The sequence below is a fragment of the Macaca fascicularis genome, chromosome 10 (assembly GCF_037993035.2).
Source record: "Macaca fascicularis isolate 582-1 chromosome 10, T2T-MFA8v1.1".
Taxonomy (NCBI): Eukaryota; Metazoa; Chordata; class Mammalia; order Primates; family Cercopithecidae; genus Macaca; species Macaca fascicularis.
The window spans coordinates 35,602,833-35,624,111 of record NC_088384.1 but is presented as its reverse complement, the minus strand read 5'-3'; the positions used below and the strand labels follow the sequence as shown (position 1 = coordinate 35,624,111).

The window sequence follows — 21,279 nt, the reverse complement described above, 5'->3', positions numbered from 1 at the left end:
GCTTGATCTGCTGTGTGGAGCTCTGCAAAGAGAGTGAGCCAGGCGAAGAGGTGTCAGTGGCCTGCCTGGCTGACCCCATAGTGGGACATCCCCATTAGAACTCCTCCCTGGCGCCCCCTTCCCCAACAGGATTTGGCACATAGGAGCATCTGCGTAGACCTCCAGCCAGAGGAGCTTGAGATCTCTGGCAGATGACAGCTTGAGGTCCTGGGATTCAGATCTGAGCAGACAAACTGTGTCCTGGACACTCACCTTCCCATCCTGAAGGCATGGTCTGGGCTGTGAACCTGACATAGTGACCAGGCTCCCAACCCCCGACAACCTACCTGCTCCTGTCCAGGGAGGGCCCCTCTTCTCCTGTTTCCCCAAACACATGGGGAGGGGCTCAGCACTGCCCTAGTGGGCACAGTTGAGGCCTGGCCTGGACGGGCCTGCCCTGGGCCCTGTGTTACCTGTGGGTGCCTTCTGGCAAAGGGCCAGAGGCGTCGAGGGTGAGGGTTGTACCAATGTCTATATTCTCGAGAAACAGTCTCATTTTGGCCTCTCCTGCGACGAGGAGGTCGGCAGCATGTTGGGACACAGCAGGAGAACATGTTGTTCTCTGGAGTGTCGACTATCAACTGAGCTGGAAATGGGGCTGTGTGTATTATATGGGTGCCTAGTTACCAGAATTCTAAGTTCTGTTGGGGTCTGTCAGTAAGGAAGTGAGGTCACATCTTGTAGGTTCCATCCTGTAAGCACCTCCTTTCCATAAGACCTACTCAAAGGCCCCACTGGGCTTCTGGCCGCTCACCCTCCCCTATCGTTTCCTTGGAGGATGGCTCAACTTTAGGAGCATGGGTTGACTTCCATTCATAGCCCAGCTCCCACTTGTAGCTTGGTGATCTTGAAGAAGTGATAGAACATCCCTGTGCCTGTTTTCTCCTCTGAGAAATGGCGTCAGTGAGAATTGCTTCCCTTTTTAATCACAGAAAATAAAGCACACAAAGAAGTTAACTTGGTGCCATTGGGTGGAGAGTGAGAGCCCAGCAAACCGGAGACATCAGCTTGCCCACATCAGTGGTGACGACTGCGGAGAATGGGTGAGGCTGGGACAGGAATCAGGCCAGCCTGCCAGAGCCCAGGAACGGGTGAAGGGTAAGAGTGAGCTCCTCACCCTGAATTCTCAGGGAACAGAGACATGCAGGGGCTGTGGGGAGCACAATCATCAGGACTACTCTCGTTCCCCTGGTTCCCTCCGTATCTGATGTGGTCCCAGGGCCCCTCTCCCTGTGTTTCCTCTCTGCCCTGCTTTCTTCCTGGCTGCCCTCCCAGGACTCATTTTTGGCCCTGATCAGGTGGAGTCTTGAGGTAACTATAGGCCTATTAGTAACTCCTCTGAGGTTCACCCCACCTTTTGTTGAGACCTCTGAGCTTAGTCAGAGACCTCCTCCTGCTGGGACCTGAGAGAGGGCTGGAGGGAGCTGACAGTGCAATGGCAGTTTTTCCTGGGACTGCCGCTGCAGGGTCCAGTGGCAGGTATCTGCTGAATTTGAGCTTTCTTTTGGGTCTCTGGGGTTCTGAGGTGTGATTTTCCCTCTGAAGACAGGCGGAGCCCCTGGTGGGTGCCTTTGCCTCAGAAATGGGTCCCCCTGAGCTGGGAGCTGTGCTCTACCCTCAGTGTGCTAGGACACCTCTCACCTGGCCCTGCCCATTCTGGCTTCTGAAGCCCACAGAGAGGGTCTGTAGAAATTGCTAGATACGAAAGGGCTACAAATAAGTCACAGGAAGTATATTTACATAACTCAGTGGTTTTCAGCCATTACTCTACTTTTATTCAGCAGAGGAGATATTTTAAAATGCGAATACCCTGTGTCACCCTGCGGAGGTTTGGATTTATTTGATGAGGCAGATGACAGGCATCTTTGGTTTTTTGTTTGCTTGTTTGATTGTAACAGGATCTTGTGCTGTGGCCCAGGTTGTAGCGCAGTGGCATGATCATGGGCACTGCAACCTTGACCTCCCAGGCTCAAGGAATCCTCCCTTCTCAGCCTCCCAAGTGGGTGGGACTATGGGCATATACCACCATGCCATGCTAATTTTTGTGTTTTGTAGAGACAGGGTCTCACTATTCCACCCAGGCTGTCATTAAAGTCCTAACCTCAAGCTGTACTCCTGCCTCTGCCTCTCACAATGCTGAGTTTACAGACATGAGCTACTGTGCCTGGCCCTGTATCTTTTAAGAGCTTCCCTAGTGCTTTGTAGAGGCACCCAAGCAAAGAAGACTTTGCTTGCAGAAGGCTTGTGGAACCCTGTTGAGGCTGCATCTTCTTCACAGCCATCAGATTATTCCCTGAGGTATCTGCTTAGCAGTGCACAGGCTATTTACATGGAGGGCTTGGGGAGCTGTGGGGTTTGGGTTTGGCTGGGGCATGAGTGTTGGCTGTGGGATTGTCACAACCTGGTCCTATGGGACACCCAGTCTGGGATCCTTCTTCCCAGACCACCATCCTGCCTGTCACCACTCCTATGGCATGTCCACAGCTGCTTGCTGGAAGGGTGTTGGGAAGTATTGGTCCTCCAGCTGTCACGTCCTCCTGTTCGGCTGAATCCCAGCGATCCTCACTTGGAATCTGGGTCTCAGAAGGGTGTGGCCCTGGGTTCTTGGCTGGCTGAGCTGGTGCTTTTGCAGCCTCTGGGGCTCTTGTATGTGAGGCCTGACCTGAGTTGCTTCAGGAAACTTTCACCCCTGAGGCTGCTTCCTGCTTAACAGCAGAATCTTTGTGTGGAGATCTGGCTGGCCTCCCTGGCCACCATTCCAGGCCTGTCCTCATATTTTTATCCCTCTCATTTTTTCATCTTCCTCACCAAAGATAGGTTGCTTTATCTTGTCGGTTTTTTTTTTTTTATGTGGATTCCTGAACCCCATCCAGCCCCTTGTTCCCTCCCCAGCCAGCTCACACTCATTTGTCACATCTCCTGGGACTCCCGTTGACACATGAAGAACAGCCCCCTACAGTGGACTGTGCTGTTCTGTTTGCACCCTTAAATTTATCGTGCTTACAGAATGCCACTTCTGCAAACGAGTCAAGAAGAGGGAAGTGACTCGTGGATATGCACCCTTGCTCATCCTCTTTGAAAAGGTAACCAGCTCTGATTTCTTTTTTCTTTGAGAGGGAAGATCATTCTTGTCACCCAGGCTGGAGTTCAGTGGCACAATGTTGACTCACTGCTACCTCCGCCTCCCGGTTCAAGGGATTCTCCTGCCTCGGCCTCCCAAGTAACTTGGATTACAGGTACGTACCACCACGTTCTCCTAATCTTTTTTTTAAATTTTTTTAGTAGAGGTGAGGTTTCACCATGTTGGTCAGGCTGGTCTTGCACTTTTGACCTCAAGTGATCCACCTGCCTTGGCGTCCCAAAGTACTGGAATTACAGGCATGGGCCACCATGCCTGGCCCCAGTTCTGAATTCTTAAGAAACTCTCAAGAGGTTCTAGGTCAGCACTGATAGACCTGGGTTCTGCAGTGCTGGGTGTGGTGGCTCACGCCTGGAATGCTAGCATTTTGGGAGACCGAGGTCAGAGGCTCTCTTGAGCCCAGGAGTTTGAGACCAGTCTGCACAACATAGACCCCATCTCTACAAAAAATTTAAGATTTGTTGTGGCCAGGCAAGGTGGCTGACACCTGTAATCCCAGCATTTTGGGAGGCCGAGGTGGGTGGATCACGAGGTCAGGAGTTCGAGTCCAACCTGACCAACATGGTGAAATCTCGTGTCTACTAAGAAAATACAAAAATTAGCTGGATGTGGTGGTGTGCACCTGTAATCCCAGTTACTCAGGAGGCTGAAGCAGGAGAACTTCTTGAACCAGGGAGGCAGAGGTTGTAGTGAGTCAAGATCATGTCACTGCACTCCAGTCTGGGTGACAGAGCAAGACTCCATCTCAAAGAAATAAGAAAAATAAAAAATAAAATTAGTTGATTATGGCTGTGCTTGCTGTAGTCCCAGCTACTTGGGATGCTGAGGTGGGAGGATTGTTTGAGCCCAGTAGGTCAAGGCTGCCGTCTGCCATGATTGCACCACTGCGCTCCCACCTGGGGGACAGAGTGAGGCCTTGTTTCAGAAAAGAACCCTTGCAATGATAGAAATGCCCCATATATGCACTGTGTGAAATGGTGGCCAATAGTTACATATGGCTATTGAGGTCTTGATATATGACTAGAATAGCTGAATTTATTTAGTTTAATTAGCGATATAGATATTTTTGACACAGCCTTACTCTGTTGCCCAGGCTGCAGTGCAGTGGCATAATCACAGCTCATTGCTCAACCTCCTGGGCTCAAATGATCCTACCTCCTCACCCCCCCAAGTGGCTGGAACCACAGGCATGCGTCACCACACCTGGCTAATATTTAAACTTTTTTAGAGACTGGGTCTCACTGTGTTGCCTAGGCTGGTCTTGAACTCCTGGGCTCAAGTGATCCTCCTACCTTGACCTCCCAAAGTGCTGGGATTACAGACCTGAGCTGCCATGCCCAGCCTGGTTTAATTTCATTATACATACATACATACATACATATTTATTTACTTATGATAGGGTCTTGCTCTGTCACCCAGGCTGGAGTGCAGTGATGCAAACACAGCTCACTGAAGCTTTGACCTCTGGGGCTCAAGCAGTCCTCCCACCTCAGCCTCCCAAGTAGCTGGGACCCTCAGTGTGTGCCCCCATGCTTGGCTAATTTTTGTATTTTTTGTAGAGATGGGGTCTTGCTATATTTCCCAGGCTGCTCTTGAACTCCCAGGCTCAAGGAGTCCTCCCACTTCGGCCTCTCAAAGTGCTGAGATGACAGGCATGGGCCATCATGCCTGATCCCAAGGCATATTTTTACTTCTCGTGTAGTTCAGCCTTAAGACTGTACCAGCAGATAGAGATGGAAAAGTAAGATGAATGGAATATCAAATTATATTTATAAATAAAGCAGGTACTAAGTAATGACTTTCTTTTCTTTCTTTCTTTTTTTTTCTTTTCTTTTCTTTTCTTTTTTTTTTTTTTTTTCTTTCTTTCTTTCAACAGAGTCTCGCTGTTGCCCATGCTGGAGTGCAGTGGCACGATCTCTGCTCACTGCAAGCTCCACCTCCCAGGTTCACAGCATTCTCCTGCCTCAGCCTCCTGAGTAGTTGGGACTACAGGCGCCCGCTAATATGCCCAGCTCATTTCTTGTATTTTTAGTAGAAATGGGGTTTCACCGTGTTAGCCAGGATGGTCTCGATCTTTGACCTCGTGATCTGCCTGGCCTAAACTTCCCAAAGTGCTGAGATTACAGGTGTGAGCCACTACGCCTGGCCATGTTGTTGTTTTTTTAAACCTCCATTTTCTTCTGGGTTAGATCATTCCCTGGCTGTCTTTACCCTAGCATCAGTGAGTCCTGTAGTCACTACAGCCCCCTGTGAGGTCAGATATTTTCGTCACCATCAAGTGGATCTTTATTTTTTATCTAACATTTGCAATTCTGCCAGTTCTGATTCTTAAATTCTCTTTGTCTTGAATTCCAGGATCCATCTCTGATATTCAGTGAAGACGACCAGAACAGTCTGCTAGAGCAGTACCATCTGGGTCTGGATCAAAAATGCAGAAAATACATGGTTGGAGAGCTCATCTGGAATTTTGCCGATTTCATGACTAACCAGTGTAAGTGGCAGTTTGGCTCATGGGATAAGGTACCCGTCCTCATTTTTTCAGGTTGCCTTGCCCTTTCTGGATATTTTGGTTGTAAAAATATTGGAAACAAAGTGAGAAAGCTGGTTTAATCCATGTAGGTCGCGCTGAGGATTTCCTAGGTAAAGGAAGTTGTGCTTAGGAAGTAGGAAAGCAGTCAGGCCCTCATTTCCCAAATATAGTCAAAAAGCAAACAGGAGAGTCTCCTACAGTGAGGTGGACATGGCTAGCTTGCCTTTTTCTTTGTCTATTTCATAGCCAAGGAGGAAGGAAAAACTGGACCTCATTATGGATTTACTTTTGGGATACAATGATTATTCCAGAGGAAGGTACAAAGCCTGAGAAGCTTAAGGTATTTCAGTGTGTTTTATATTACTCACTTGCAAAAAGCAGGCTCATCAAACACAGGTGAGTTTCAACACATCTTGAATATGGCAGCATTTAAAGTCTTCAGACCGGGCATGGTGACTCATGCCTGTAATCCCAGCGCTTTGGGAGGCCAAGGTGGGAGGATCCCTGAGGCCAGGAGTTTGAGACCAGCCTGTTAAGCAGAGCAAGACCCCATCTCTACAAAAAATAAGCACATTAGCTGTGTGTGGTGGTGTGTTCCTGTAGTTCCAGCTGCTTAGGAGGCTGAGGCAGGCAGATCGCCTGAGCACAGGAGTTGGGGGTTGCAGTGAGCTGTGATTGCACCACTGCACCTGAACCTGGGTGAGAGAGTGACACCTGTCTTAAAAAAAAAAAAAAATGGGTCTTCAAAGACCAGAAGATCTGTGATGTCACGTTGGGTGACTGAGGGGCTGCAATATTTGCAATGAATGTTTCCCATTTCTTCTTAGTTTATTAACTTACCATCCTTGGCAGTTTGGTGGGTTGGAGAAGGATATGGTGATGGCGGGAGTTACAATACATTACTTATAGGGGAAGACAGGCTTTTGAAAGGTTAATGCTTAAAAGTGAGAAGGGAAAAGGGATGAGTGAATGAACAAGATGAGGTGAGAGGGAAGAGGGAAAGGGAAAAGGAGAACAAGAAGCTCTTCTCTGCATGGCACCTGGGATGAATGGTTTCTGGGGACATCCCTGATGGCAATTTTGTGGAGAGGTGCAAAGATTTCTGTGGTAAGAAATGAGCTGTAGGCCCAGCGCAGTGGCTGACAGCTGTAATCCCAGGACTGTGGGAGGCCAAGAAGGGCAGATTACCTGAGGTCAGGAGTTCAAGACCAGCCTGGCCAACATGGAGAAACCTTGTCTTCACTAAAAATATAGAAATTAGCCAGGCGTGGTGGCAAGTGCCTGTAATCCCAGCTACTCAGGAGGCTAAGGCATGAGAATCGCTTGAACCCGGGAGGTGGAGGTTGCAGTGAGGGAAGATCACGCCATTGCACTCCAGCCTGGGCAACAAGAGTGAAACTCCATTTCATGGAAAAAAAAAAAAAAAAACAGAAAAACACCCAGGGGGTCTGCGCGCAGTGGCTCATGCTTGTAATCCCAGCACTATGGGAGGTGGAGGTGGACAGATCACAAGGTCAGGAGTTTGATACCAGCCTAGCCAACATGGTGAAACCCTGTCTCTATTAAAAGTACAAAAATTGAATGGGCATGGTGGCGGACGCTGGTAATCCCAGATACTTGGGAGGCTTGAACCCAGGAGATGGAGGTTGCAGTGAGCCGAGATGGCACCACTGCACTTCATCCTGGGCAACAGCGCAAGACTCCACATCAAAAAAAATAAATAAAATTAAATGAAGAAGGAGGAGGAGGAAGAGGAAAAAAAAGAAGAAATAGCTAGGTGTGGTGGCTCAGGCCTGTAATCCTAGCAATTTGGGAGGCAGAGGAGGAGCAGGAGGAGGAAAGGAGGAAAGGGAAACAGCCAGGTCAGTCATGGTGGCTGGTGACTTTGAGGAGGAGGAGGAAGAGGAGAAGGAGGAGGAGGAGAAAGAAATGGAGGAGGAGGAAGAAACAAACAGCCAGGCCTTGTGTAGTGGCTCATGCCTGTGAGGAGGGGAAGGAGGAAAATGAAATGGAGGAAGAAAAAGAAAAGGAGGAGGAAAAAAAAATGGAGGAGGAGGAGGAAAAAGAAATGTAGGAGGAAGAGTAGGAAAAAGAAATGAAGGAGGGGGAGGAGGAGGATAAAGAAACAGGAGGAGGAGGAGGAATTGTGGGAGGAGGAGGAGTTGGAGGAGGAGGAGGAAGTGGATGAGAAGGAGGAGTTGGAGGAGGAGGAGGAGGAGGAGGAATTGGAGGAGGAGGAGGTGGTGGGATTACAGGTGTGAGCCACTGTGCCTGGCTGGAAATCACATCTCATCATGAGATCTGGAGGGCACATACCCGAACCACATTAGCCTTCAAGGGAAATTCCAGCACCTAGCTATTCTTGAGAAGTAAATTAGCAAGTTGATAAGAAGATGGTAGTAATTGGCTGGGTGCACTGGCTCACACCTGTAATCCCAGCACTTTGAGAGGTCAAGACAGATAGATCAACTGAGGTCAGGAGTTCCAGATCAGTCTGGCTAACATGGTGAAACCCCATGTCTACTGAAAATACAAACATTAGCTGGATGTGATAACGGATGCCTGTTATCCCAGCTACTGAGGAGGCTGAGGCAGGAGGATTGCTTGAACCCGGGAGGCGGATGGTGCAGCGGGCTTAGATTGGGCCATTGCTCTCCAGCCTGGGAGACAGAGTGAGACTCCGCCTCAAAAAAAAAAAAAAAAAAAAAAAGAAAAGGAAAAAGATAATAATAGCTCAGAACAATAGCCACCCAAGTTGGTTAGAGCCACAAGATATTTGATCCCCTATAGAAAGTAAATATAACATCTTGACAAATGTCCCTAAGTTGTTTTCAGAAGTACAGTTCTCCACTGGATGAAAAATGGTGACAGCTTTCCCTTCGACCTCAGATAAGGGTGAACCGAAGACTGAACTCTCACTGGTGTTCTTTGTTCCAAATTTCTTCCCGAGGGGTCTGGAGGGAATCACACTCACAGGCAAAACTTAACACCCCTTCTGCTGATCCCAAGGTTTTAGATAAAGCTTTGCTTTCTTAGTCAACGGTAAACTGAAGAAATATTTGAATTGGCCAGGCGTGGTAGCTCAGGCCTGTAATCCCAGGACATTGGGAGCCTGAAGCGGGCGGATCACCTGAGGTCAGGACTTTGAGGCCAGCCTGGTTAACATAGTGAAACCCTATCTTTGTTAAAAATACAAAAATTAGCTGGGTGTGGTGGTGAGCACCTGTAATCCCAGCTACTCAGGAGTCTGAGGCAGGAGAATCACTTGAACCAGGGAGGTGGAGGTTGCAGTGAGCCAAGATGGGGCCATTGCACCTCCAGCCTGGGTGACAGGGTGAGACTCAGAAAAAAAAAAAAAATAGAAAAAGAAAAAGAAAAATCTTCTCTGGCGCCCTTTAGTCTTATTTTTTTCTTTTCTTTTTTTTTTTTTTTTTTTTTTGTTTGTTTGAGATGGGGTCTCGCTCTGTCACCTGGGCTGGAGTGCAGTGGCACAATCGGCTCACTGCAACCTCTGTTTCCCGGGCTTCATCAATGCTCCTGCCTCAGCCTCTCATGTACCTGGGATGATAGGTGTGTGCCACACTCCCGGGGTAATTTTTTTTGTTTGTTTGTTTTGTATTTCTTGTAGAGACCGTGGTCTCATTATATTGTCCAGGCTGGTCACAACTCCTGGGCTCAAGTCATCCTCCTGCCTCCCCCTCCCAAAGTGCTGGGATTACAGGTGTGAGCCACTAAGCCCATCCTGAATTACTGATTTATACATACTGTATAAACTTTTACATCCTACTTGTTCTTACTTTTGTTAAATGTGGCCTAAAGCTGCCTCATAAACAGCGAACTATATCCTAATTTAAGCATGTAAGCATTTCACTAAAGGAATATACAAGTAAAATTTTAAAGAAAGAAAATAAGAAAAAGTGCATAAACATTTGGGAAAAAGCCTTTAGGCCTTGTCAGTTTGTAGAATGTGTTTATTTTCACTATGCTGGGGACTCCATTTCCAGTATTAAGGTCCATTCCCAGAAGGTGGATTTGCGAGCATGAGAAAAGGGGTGGGGGAGTAATCGTGCAAACAATTGTGTCCAGTCCAGGTTCCTAGGACCAGAGGGACCCCTCTATATGGCAGAGGCACCCGACAGCCGTACCTGATGTGGACCCTCAGAATCACTTTATGGTCGAAGAAGAAAGTGTGTTTGGAGCCCCAAGCTAAGGAATCAGGAGTGGCAAGATCCTGGAAGGATGCCAACCTGTGAAACTCTGAGTCAAGAGGTCAAGCTGGACACTTGGTTTCTCAAGTCGACCACTTGGCCCTCTTCCAAGTTGTACTTTCCTTCTTTCCTTTACTTCCTGTTCTAAAGTTTTTAATAATCATTTTTTTTTATACTATCTCACTCTATAGCCCAGGCTGGAGTGCAGTGGCTCAATCTCAGCTCACTGCAACCTCCACCTCCCAGGTTCAAGAGATTCTCCTGCCTCAGCCTCCCAAGTAGCTGGGATTACAGGCACTCATCATTACGCCCAGCTAATTTTTGTATTTTTAGTAGAGACATGGTTTCACCATGTTGGCCAGGCTGGTCTCGAACTCCTGATCTCAGGTGATCCACCCAACTCAGCCTCCCAAAGTACTGGAATTACAGGCATGAGCCACTACGCCCTTTCCTGGCCTGCTTTTTAAAAAAATTTTACTCCTGCTCTGCAACTTGCCTCTATCTGGTATCTACCTTATGACCCTCAGTCAAATTATTTCTTCTGAGGAGGCAAGAATTGAGGTTGTTTCAGTTGTGTATGGATTCACCACCGGGAACTCGGATACCTTCCACCTGTAAAAGGTCGAGGATGCTAGGTGAAAATGTTATGGAAGCTGCATGCTTTTTACAAATGTAGTGGTTCTCATGTCCAGCCACAGCCACTGCACCTGTGTGAAAGTCCCCTTAATAAACCTATGTCTTTTTCACTGTCTCCAGATCTCTTCCAGATTCCTTCTACACGGTGCCTTCCCTACTGGAGTAAAGTGGGGTCCCGCAGGGCACCCTCTCCCTGCAATTTTTTTTTTTTTTTTTTGAGATAGATTCTTGCTCTGTCACCCAGGTTGGACTGCAGTGGTGTGACCTCGGCTCACTGCAACCTTCGCCTCCTGGGTTCAAGTGATTCTTCAGCCTCAGCCTCCTGAGTAGCTGGGATTACAGGCGCCTGCTATCATGCCTGGCTCCCTTTTTTTTTTTTTTTTTTTTTTTTTTTGAGTATTTTCAGTAGAGAGGGGGTTTCGACATGTTGGCCAGGCTGGTCTCGAACTCCTGGCCTCAAGTGATCCGCCTACCTCAGCGTCCCCAAGTGCTGGGATTACAGGCCTGAGCCACTGCACTTGGCCTCTCTCCCTGTATCTTCATGTATCTTCAAAGCCAAGAAGGAGCTTCTGTCCCCTTGGTTAGGGTCAGGGTCCCAGAGGTCCAGTGTAAAGGCTATGGCCGCCTCCCAAGGAGGTGCATCCCTGCAAGAGGCTGCATCCAGCAGTCATGGAAGAGGCTCCCATGGGGCCTGCTCCAATTCCTGCTGGGAAAAGCAAGTGGAGGTGCCCTTTGAAGAAACGGGGATGCCACCAATCTCAGGGGTTCTGTCCTGGCCTGCGGCCCTGGATCGTCCAGCCTCTGCTGGGATGGGGAGCAGACGACGTCCTTCTTCGCTGCAGCTGAGGGTGGAGGTCGGGCTTCCCAAAGGCCTAGTCCTGGATTGCAGCCACAGGTCCTACTGGGCAGCGTCTGGCGCCGCTCCGCCCCTCCAGGCCTGGCACTCGCCCTCAACAAACATGGCGCAGACGGCCTCACGCGCCTCAGGCCGCAGGCGCGCCGCGCGGCACGCCCACAGGGCTCGGCCCGCGCCGCTCTCATCCTGTCAGACTGGCTGACAACACAGGGAGCGGGAAGTATGATTTGGATGGTGGCGGTGTCCGGGGCCGCTCTCGGCCGCTGTTGTGTGGCTGCGCGCAGGCGCTACTGGGCGGGATGCTGTACACCGGGGAGAGCCGGTTGCGGGAGAGGCCTCTGAAGCTTCCAAGCCCACTTCTCCGACAAGGGACGCCTGGGCTTCCAGGAGCAAGAGGTACGGGCGGCCGTTGGGAGAGGCGCCGGGAGCCCAGCGTTTGGAATGGCCTAAGTCCCGGCGCCCTACACCCTCCTTCACCTGAGTGCCCTGGAGCTGGGGTCCCGGAGGAGGTTAAAGGTCAACGGGCTTGGGAGCGCGGGGTTGGAGGACGGGGAAACCGGGGGGGACTAGGGAGACTCAGGAGGGCCAGGGCGGAGGAGGCGGGAGGAGGAGGAAGAGCTCCTGTCCAGCCGCGTCCGGAGGCGAAGTCTGAGCCCGGGCAGTGTCCTTTCTAATATTTAGTTTTAATTTTTGAAATGTTTTTGAGACTGGGTTTGGTCCTGCCGCCCGGGTTGGAGCGGAATGGGGCAATCCTAACTTCTGAGCTCAAGCGATTCTCCCGCCCCAGCCTTGCAATTTAGCTGGGACCGCCATGCCTAATTAAAAAAAAAAAAAGAAAGAAAGAAAGAAAGAAACTTGGTCGGGCTTGGTGGCTCACGCCTGTAATCCCAGCAGTTTGGGAGGCCGAGGCGGGCGGATCACTTGAGGCGAGGAGTTCAAGACCACCCTGGCCAACGTGGTGAAACCCCGTCTCTACTAAAAATACAAAAATTAGCCGGGCGTGGTGATGAGCACCTGTAATCCCAGCTACTTGGGAGGCAGAGGCAGGGGAATTGCTTGAACCAGGAAGGCGGAGGTTGCAGTGAGCCCAGATCAAGCCACTGCACTCCAGCCTGTGCGACAGACTGAGACTCCGTCTCAAAACAAAAACCAACTTTTTGTTTTGTTTTTTAAGATACAGGGTCTCAGTACGTTCTCCAGGCTGATCTCGAACTCCTGACCTCAAGCCATCCTCCCACGTTGACTTCCCAAAGCGCTCATTACAGGCATGAGCCACCAGACACTTGTCAGGCCTGAGGGGCAGGCCCTGCACAGAGCTGGGCCCGGGGATCGGGAGGAGGGGACAGTTTAGACATTCTGAGGTTGGCTCTGCCGAGGGGGGAAGGTAGCTTGGTTTTCAGGGTTCAGATAGAGGACAGTGACATCAGGCCAAGGACGCCACCCCTGTTGCCCTCCTGACTTGGATGTGGTCAGCAGAGAAGTGGGATCCGGTAAGGTCTGGGCCGCGTTTGCCTGTTCTACCTCCTCTTTTTCTTTGTCTTTTTTTTTTGAGAGAGAGTCTCACTGTGTCACCCAGGTGGTATGCACTTACAGTCCCAGCTGCTAGGGAGGCTGAGGAGGGAGAATTGCTTGAGCCCAGGAGTTTGACGCTGCAGTAAGGTGTGACTGTCCCACTGTGCTCCAGCCTGGTCCAATTTTTCATTAAAAAAATTTTTTTCTTTGAGATGGGGTTTCACTCTTGTTGCCCAGGCTGGAGTGCAATGGCGAGATCTCGGCTCACTGCAACCTCCGCCTCCTGGTTTCAAGTGATTCTTCTGCATCAGCCTCCTGAGTAGCTGGGATTACAAGCGTGCCCCACCACTTCCAGCTAATTTTGTATTTTTAGTAGAGACCGGGTTTCTCCATGTCGGTCAGGCTGGTCTTGAACTCCCGACCTCAGGTGATCCGCCTGCCTCGGCCTCCCAAAGTGTTGTGACTATAGGCATGAGCCACCGCGCCTGGCCTTAAATTTTTTTTTTTTTTTTTAACTAAAACAAGGTCTCACTGTGTATCCCAGGCTAGTCTTGAACTCCAAGACTCAAGTAATCTTCCCACTTTGGCTTCCCAAAGTGCTGGGATCCTAAGTGTGAGGTACCATGCCCAGCCAGGTTTTTTAACTGTAGCAATTTACCATAGTAATTTAAGATGTTCATAAGAAGGAAGCCAGGTACAAGGGTATGTGTGAACTTAGTGCTGTCTTGGCAATTTGTCTGTAATTCTAAAACTGTTTTAAAATTAAAAGTTTACTCAACTTCCCAATGTGCTGCTAAAGAAAAAAATAATAATAACATTAAAAGTGTTTTATTTTGAAAATATTTCTTATTTATTTTTTTGAGACAGGGTCTCACTCTGTCACCCAGGCTGGAGTGCAGCAGTGCAATGTTGGCTCACTGCAAGCTCTGCCACCCAGGTTCAAGCAATTCTTCCACCTCAGCCTCCCAAGTAGCTGGGATTACAGGCATGCGCCACCACACCCGGCTGATTTTTGTATTTTTAGTAGAGACGGGGTTTCACCATGTTGGCCAGGCTGATCTTGAACTCCTGGCTTCAAGCAGTTCACCCGCCTTGGCCTCCCAAAGTGCTGGGACTACGGTCGTGAGCCACTGCGGCCAGACTATTTTTTAAATACTTTTTCGAACCAAAGTCTTGTTATGCTGCTCAGGCTAGATTCTAACTCCTGTGCTCAAGCAATTCTCCTGCCTCAACCTCCTGAGCAGCTGAGACTACAGCTTGTGCCACCACAGCCAGCCAAAAAGTTTATGTTTCTTTTTTTAAAAAAGAGAGGGCTTAGGACTTCCTGGAGCACAGACTTCAAATAGCAGTTGAGTCCACCATTGTGCTCCCTTCTCTCTGGATCTTTCTTCCTGAGTGCCTGTGAAAAACAAGCTTTGGCCCTGCCTGTGCGGCTCCAGCCTACCGGTTATTGTCGTTTCCTGACGGCCAGTCCTGTGGACTCTGGGCTTGCTTAGCCAACCCCACAAATACAGAAGCCAAGGTTTTACCAATCTATCTATCTATCTAGATGTATGTCTGTATATAGCTTTTTTGTTTGTTTGTTTGTTTGTTTGTTTGTTAGAGACGGAGTCTAGCTTTGTGACCCAGGCTGGAGTGCAGTGGCACGATCTCGGTTCACTGCAATCTGTGCCTCCGGGTTCAAGCAATTCTCCTGTCTCAGCCTCCCGATTTGCTGGAACTACAGGCATACACCACCACACCTGGCTAATTTTTGTATTTTTATTAGAGACAGAGTTTCATCATGTTGGCCAGGCTGGTCTCAAACTCCTGACCTTAGGTGATCTGCCTGCCTCAGCCTCCCAAAGTGCTGGGATTACAGGCTTGAGCCACTGTGCCCTGCTAGAAGCCATCCGTTTCTATATCTATGCAGATGTGTGTCACTATATGTTTATGTATATCTGAATCTGTGTATCTCTCCTACTGGTTCTGCTTCTCTGGTTTGAACCCTAACACAGCTATTTTTTTTTTTTTTTTTTTTTTTTGAGTTGGAGTCTTGCTCTGTCACCCCAGCTGGAGTGCAGTAGTGTTATCTCTGTTCATTGCAACCTCCGCCTCCTGGGCACAACTAGTATTTTATAATCTGTTAGGAATTCAAATGTTTTTCAAAAGATCAAACTACATATTTAAATACATTTCCAATACAAACTTTTAAAATGATATTATGAAGCATTAAGTAAAATTCTACATTATTAGGCCAGGGACGGTGGTTTATGCCTATAATCCCAGCACTTTGGGAAGCCAAGGCGGGCAGATTGCTTGAGCTCAGGTATTTGACACCCCCCTGGGCAACATAGCAAGACCCTGTCTCCACAAAAATAGAAAAATCAGCTAGGCATGGTGGTCGTGCCTGTAGTCCCAGCTGTTTGGGAGGCTGAGGTGGGAGAATCACTTGACCCTAGGAATTTGAGGCAGCAGGGAAGCATGATTGAGCCATTGCACTCCAGCCTGGGTGACAGAGTGAGACCCCATCCCACCACCCAAAAAAAGTTAACATCATTATATAATTGTACTCTAAATTATTAGCAAAATGAAAGAAAATTAAGTATTATTTAAAAATAGGCGAGGTGCAGTGGCTCATACCTATAATGCCAGCGCTCTGGGAGGGCAAAGCAGGTGGATCACTTGAGGACAGGAGTTCGATACCAGCCTGGCCAACATGATGGAACCCCATTTCTACTAAAATTGCAAAAGTTTGCCCGGTGTGGTGGCGCGTGCCTGTAATCCCAGCTACTCAGAAGGCTGAGGCGGGAGAATCGCTTGAACCCGGGAGGCGAACGTTGCAGTGAGCTGAGATGGAGCCACTGCCCTCCAGCCAGGATGAAGGGTCTCAAAAATAGATTAATAAATAAATAGCTAAACAGTTGGTTCAAATGGACATAAAGATGGAAATAACAGGCACTGGGAGCTCCACAGGTGGGGAGGGAAGGAGGGCAAAGGGTTGAAAAACTGCTCGTTGGGTACTATGGTCAGTGTTTGGGTGATGGGTTCACTAGAAGCCCAAACCTTAGCATTTTGCAGTGTACTCATGGAACACACCTGCACATGTGCCCCATGAATCTAAAGTTTAATACAATAAAAATAATAAACTTAGTGCAAAAGACAATTGTAGACTTTAATCATAAAACACAAGATAAAATAACACTGATTTTTTGTTTTGTTTTGTTTTGTTTTTTTCAGGCAGTCTCATTCTGTCACCCAGGCTGGAGTGCAGTTGTGAGATGTCAGTTCACTGCAACCTCCGTCTCCTGACCTCAAGCAATTCTCGTGCCTCAGCCTCCTCAGTAACTGGGATTACAGGCGCACACCTTCCGCCTCCTGGGTTCAAGTGATTCTCTTGCCTTAGCCTCCCGAGTAGCTGGGACTACAGGGACCCGCCATCACGCCTGGCTAATTTTTTTGTATTTTCAGTAGAGACGGGGTTTCACCATGTTGGCCAGGATGGTCTTGCTCTCCTGACCTCATGATCCGCCCACCTCAGCCACTATAGCCTTGAACTCCTGGGCTCAAATAATCATCCTGACTCAGCCTCCTGGATAGCTAGGGCTACAGGTGTGTATCATCGTGCCCAGCAATTTTTTTTTTTTGACTTTTTCTGCAGAAACAAGCTCCTGCCATGTTGCCTGGACTGGTCTCCAATTCCTGACCTTAAGTGATCCTCCCACCTCAGCCTCCCAGTGTTGGCATTACAGGCATAAGCCACTGTGCCAAGCCTTTTTTCACATCTTGAAGTCAGTAAGAAGTGGATCATCTCGTCTGGCCGGGCACGGTGGCTCATGCCTGTAATCCCAGCACTTTGGGAGGCAGAGGCGGGCAGATCACGATGTCAGGAGATCGAGACCATCCTGGCTAACACGGTGAAACCCCATCTCTACTAAAAACACAAAAAATTAGCCAGGGTGGTGGTGGGTGTCTGTTGTCCCAGCTGCTTGAGAGGTTGAGGCAGGAGAATGGCGTGAGCCCAGGAGGCAGAGCTTGCAGTGAGCCAAGATCACACCAATGAACTGCAGCCTATGCAACAGAGCGAGGAGACTCTGTCTCAAAAAAAAAAAAAAAAAAAGTGGATTATCTCAGACCAGAGATTTCAGAACAAGGCAGTATTTTGGCTATTCTTGGCCCTTGGCATTTTTTTTTTTTCTTTGAGACAGAGTTTTGCTCTTGTTGCCCAGGCTGGAGTACAATGGTGCAATCTCAGCTCACTGTAACCTCTGCCTCCCAGATTCACGTGTTTCTCCTGTCTCAGCCTCCTGAGTAGCTGGGATTACAGGCAGGTGCCACTACACTTGGCTAACTTTTTTGTGTTTTTATAGTAGAGACGGGGTTTGCTGTGTTGGCCAGGCTGATCTGGAACTCTTGACCTCAGGTGATTCACCTGCCTCTGCTTCCCAAAATTTTGTGATTACCAGCATGAGCCACCACACCCAGCCTGCATTTTCATATAAATTTAGAATTAGCCGGGCGTGGTGGCAGACATCTGTAATCCTAGCACTTGGAGAGACTGAGGTGGGAGGATTGCTTGAGCCCAGGAGTTTGAGGCTTCACTGAGCTGTAATTGCACCACTGTACTCCAGCTTAGACAACAGAGCAAGATGCTTTCTAAAAACAAAATTAGAATCAGCTTGTCAATATTTATTAAGAAATATGCTGAGATTCATCCTAATGATGACTGTTTGTTTAGAAAAAAAAAGCGCTGGACACAGTGGCTCACATCTGTAATCCCAGCACTTTGGGAGGCTGAGGCAGGCAGATCACAAAGTCAGGAACTCGAGACCATTCTGGCTAAAACCGTGAAGCCCCATCTCTACCAAAAATACAAAAGAAAAAAAAGCCGGGTGTCGTGGGGGGCACCTGTGGTCCCAGCTACTTGGGAGGCTGAGGCAGGAGAGTGGCGTGAATGCGGGTGGCAGAGCTTGCAGTGAGCCGAGATTGCGCCACTGCACTCCAGCCTGGGTGACAGAGCGAGACTCTGTCTCTAAATAAATAAATAAATAAGAAAAGAAAGAAATCTGTTTAGGTTTTGACAAGAATTACACGTAATCTACAAATCACTTTGAGGAGAACTGATCTTTATGATATTGAGTATTCCAATCCATGAACATGGTATATTTCTCCAGACTCACACAAATATTAATGAATGCAAAAGAAAACATAAGGATGGTAGGGTTGTTGATTCAGAGAACACCCATGGGAATGTTGTTCTGGCACTACTTGCCTTCTAAGGGCTGCCTCTGCTCCTTACTTCCTTTTTCTAGGTTGCCCGATTATTATGTGAACTTGTCCTATGCCCAGTGCTGATTGATTCAGGGGAACGCACCTGCCCAGGCCAATCCAATAAATGTCTTTACACAGATTTTTCAAATGGAGACAGAGAGTTGAACCAGGCTCTCTATTTGCAAAATATAAAATTTAGGAGCTCCCTGTAACCATGCTTCAGATTATGTGAACTAGAGGATTGGGGGAATTGCTGAGATAAAAGGACAAATCTCAAAGAAACGGAGACATGACAAGAGAAGAGAGTGGTGTTTGAGTTTCTGGCTCCACAGAGTTCTTAAGGCTAATGAGTTCTGAGAGATAGAACTATCTTGTTTATGAATTCCATGAGACAGCCCATAAATCTATCTTTAGGCTTAAGCTAGTTTGAGTGGGATTTCTGTCACTTGGAACAAGAGTCCTGACTACTGCAGTGCAGTGGAGTTAAAAGGTATAGCCTCAATAGGTGAGCTAGCTCACTTTAAAAGCCTTCCAGTTTGAATTACACTCCATTCCCTCTGGTGCCCCTAGAAAGAGCCTTCTCTAACACAGGCCTGGAACTAGCAGACATGCTTTTGTTTTTTTTCTTTGCAGGAATTGTACTGCCTTGATTTGGGACAGATTATCAGAGGTGGGCACCGTTATCCTCTCTTTCATGCAGGATTTATCACTTGTAAATATTTGTCTTATGTTTGGATGCTACGTTTTGGTTAGAATTTAATGATCATATCTCTCATCAAGATTACCCACATGATCACCCTAAGGCTGTTGTAAGCCTTACTGACAAGTATTCCATATGTCAAGATGTCAAGTGCAACCCAAAATAAGATGTAAGCACCAAATGGGACTGAGAGAGAAATGCTAGAAATCTTCACCCTTCCTGCCTTTCTTGATAATAACCGTGCATCCTGTGAGGGAAATAGTGTTATAGTGATAGAAAGGTAAGGTTCTGAAATTTGAAGAGATTGGAGGCCAGGTGTGGTGGTTCACGCCTGTAATCTCAGCATTTTGGGAGGCCAAGGTGGGTGGATTGCTTGTACCCAGGAGTTCCAGATGAGCTGGGCAACATTGTGGGACCCCATCTCTAAAAATAAAAATAAAAATAAAAATAAATTAACTGGGTGTAGTGGCTCATGCCTATAATCCCAGCTACTCAGGAGGCTGAGATGGGAGGATCGCTTGAGGAGGTCAAGGCTGCAGTGAGCTGTGATCATGCCACTGCGCTCCAGCCTGGGTGACAGAGTGAGACCCTGTCTCCAAAAAAAAAAAAAAGGATTGGAGGGAAGAATTTTTGAAGATACTGTGGTGCAGGGAAAGGGCGTGCTGTGTATATGCAGATGGTCCTCAGCTTTCCAAACTTAATTCTGGAACAGGCTACCTTTCATACATTTTATATACTGTATACTGACAGATCCAACACACTTTTCATAGGACACATTTGAGCCTTTTTTTTTTTTTTTTTTTAATGTTTTTAAGACAGAGTCCTGCTCTGTCGCCCAGGCTGGACTGCAGTGGCACAATCTTGGCTCACTGAAACTTCTACCTCCTGGGTTCAAGTGATTCTCCTGCTTCAGCCACCCAAGTAGCTGGGACTGTAGGTGTGTGCCACCACGCTCAGTCTGGGCAAGCAGCCCCAAGAACCCAGCCGATGTGAAGGGTCCTGTGGTCGGGCTGGTGGGACGGGGTCGATGGCAGAGCCCCAGGGTTTGTCTGGGTGGAGCCCGTGCTTCACCAGGAGAGGTGAGTGGGCCAGGTGTCCCAGGGGACAGGAAGCTCCAGGCCATGCCAGTCTTAGGCCTCCCCACACCCTGCCAGGACAATTTTGTGTGCTGTGGGAGAGACCCCTAGATTCCAAACTTAGACTCCAGAAACCAAGAAGGAGGGAGCACAGCCTGCCCTGGGTACACACGGGGAAACCGAGGCTGCAGAGGAAATGACTGGGCCAGGACACCTGGCAAAGGTGACTTGGGAAGGCCCCTAGGAAGGTGCAGGGTTGTCTGCTCTCCAGAGGGCTCTAGTGGAAAGGAGGGAATTAAGAGGGAGGGAGAGACCCTGGGTGGACCAGATGGCCACACCATGAACCCTCCCAGAGACTTTAGACAGAGACTTTAGACACGCTACCTCTGCCATCTCTCACCCCCTCCTCTGTCCACACAGGTCAGCCCAAGGCCATCCCCTCAGTCACTCTGTTTCCGCCATCTTCTGAGGAGATGCAAGCCAACAAGGCCACACTGGTGTGTCTCATGAGTGACTTCTATCTGGGAATCTTGATGGTGACCTGGAAGGCAGATGGTACCCCCATCATCCAGGGCATGGAGATGACTGTGCCCTCCAAACAGAGCAACAAATACGTGGCCAGCAGCTACCTGAGCCTGACGCCCGAGCAGTGGAGATCCCGCAACATCTTCAGCTGCCAGGTCATGCATGACGGGAGCACCGTGGAGAAGACAGTGGCCCCTGCAGAATGTTCATAGGTTCCCAACCCTCACCCCACCCACAGGGGCCTGGAGCTGCAGGATCCCAGAGGAGGGCTCTCTCTGCATCCCAAGCCATCCAGCCCTTCTCCCTGTACCCAGAAAACCCTCAAACGTCTTTTGTCAACCAGAAATCCTACTCCCTCTCTTCATTTCTTATCTCTCATACAATTTGATGCTTCTCCTGGGTTCTCAGTGTGGCATTGGGGGAATCCTGGCACCAGTGGGAAAGCAGCCTGGAGGAGAGGATCACAGGCTCCCAGGCGTGTCCCCTGGGGACATAGGCCAGGATAGGAGGAATCGGCTCACTGAACACTGGTCCATCCATTCTCTCCCACCTCCCCTTCCTCCTTGCAGCTCACCCTCCAACTCGCTGCCTGTGTTTTGGAGGGAGCTATTTCTGGCTGAACCTCGAGATACACCCTCTGTCCCTGTCCTGGTTTGGACCTTCCCCTGACCCACGGCCTCTCTTTCCTCAGCCTGGAAATCCTACTCTAGGCCTGGATTCCCTGTGCTTCTGGCTCTGGCCCCTGGAGTGCCATCCTTCCTCTCTGCCCAACTCCCCACCCCCAAGGGCTGGACTGTCTAGGACACTC

At 48.9% G+C, this 21,279-nt stretch overlaps 1 protein-coding gene, 1 long non-coding RNA gene and 1 pseudogene across 2 annotated transcripts; 2 read left to right on the top strand and 1 right to left on the bottom strand.

Annotated features, from left to right (window-relative positions):
- Positions 1-21,279, bottom strand: part of LOC102125700 (phosphatidylinositol 3,4,5-trisphosphate 3-phosphatase TPTE2-like) — a 347,382-nt pseudogene that overhangs the window by 290,057 nt on the left and 36,046 nt on the right.
- LOC135965499 (uncharacterized) lies at positions 1,121-5,668 on the top strand. Its single transcript, XR_010578500.1, has 3 exons — positions 1,121-1,137; positions 3,154-3,275; positions 5,534-5,668. It is a non-coding gene; the product is annotated as an uncharacterized lncRNA (long non-coding RNA).
- LOC135965696 (uncharacterized) lies at positions 11,170-20,817 on the top strand. The gene is made up of 3 exons (XM_074003271.1): positions 11,170-11,406; positions 11,540-11,804; positions 20,367-20,817. The coding sequence occupies exons 1-3, from the start codon at positions 11,170-11,172 to the stop codon at positions 20,681-20,683; spliced, it is 819 nt and encodes a 272-aa protein (XP_073859372.1). The 3' UTR covers positions 20,684-20,817.

Bases quoted from the DNA above. Each gene is read 5' to 3' on its own strand.
- LOC135965696 (XM_074003271.1), top strand. From the start codon at position 11,170: ATGGCCGCCTCCCAAGGAGGTGCATCCCTGCAAGAGGCTGCATCCAGC. The intron at 11,407-11,539 runs GTCGGGCTTCCC...CACGCGCCTCAG, and splicing joins CGCTGCAGCTGAGGGTGGAG to GCCGCAGGCGCGCCGCGCGG. The intron at 11,805-20,366 runs GTACGGGCGGCC...CTGTCCACACAG, and splicing joins TGGGCTTCCAGGAGCAAGAG to GTCAGCCCAAGGCCATCCCC.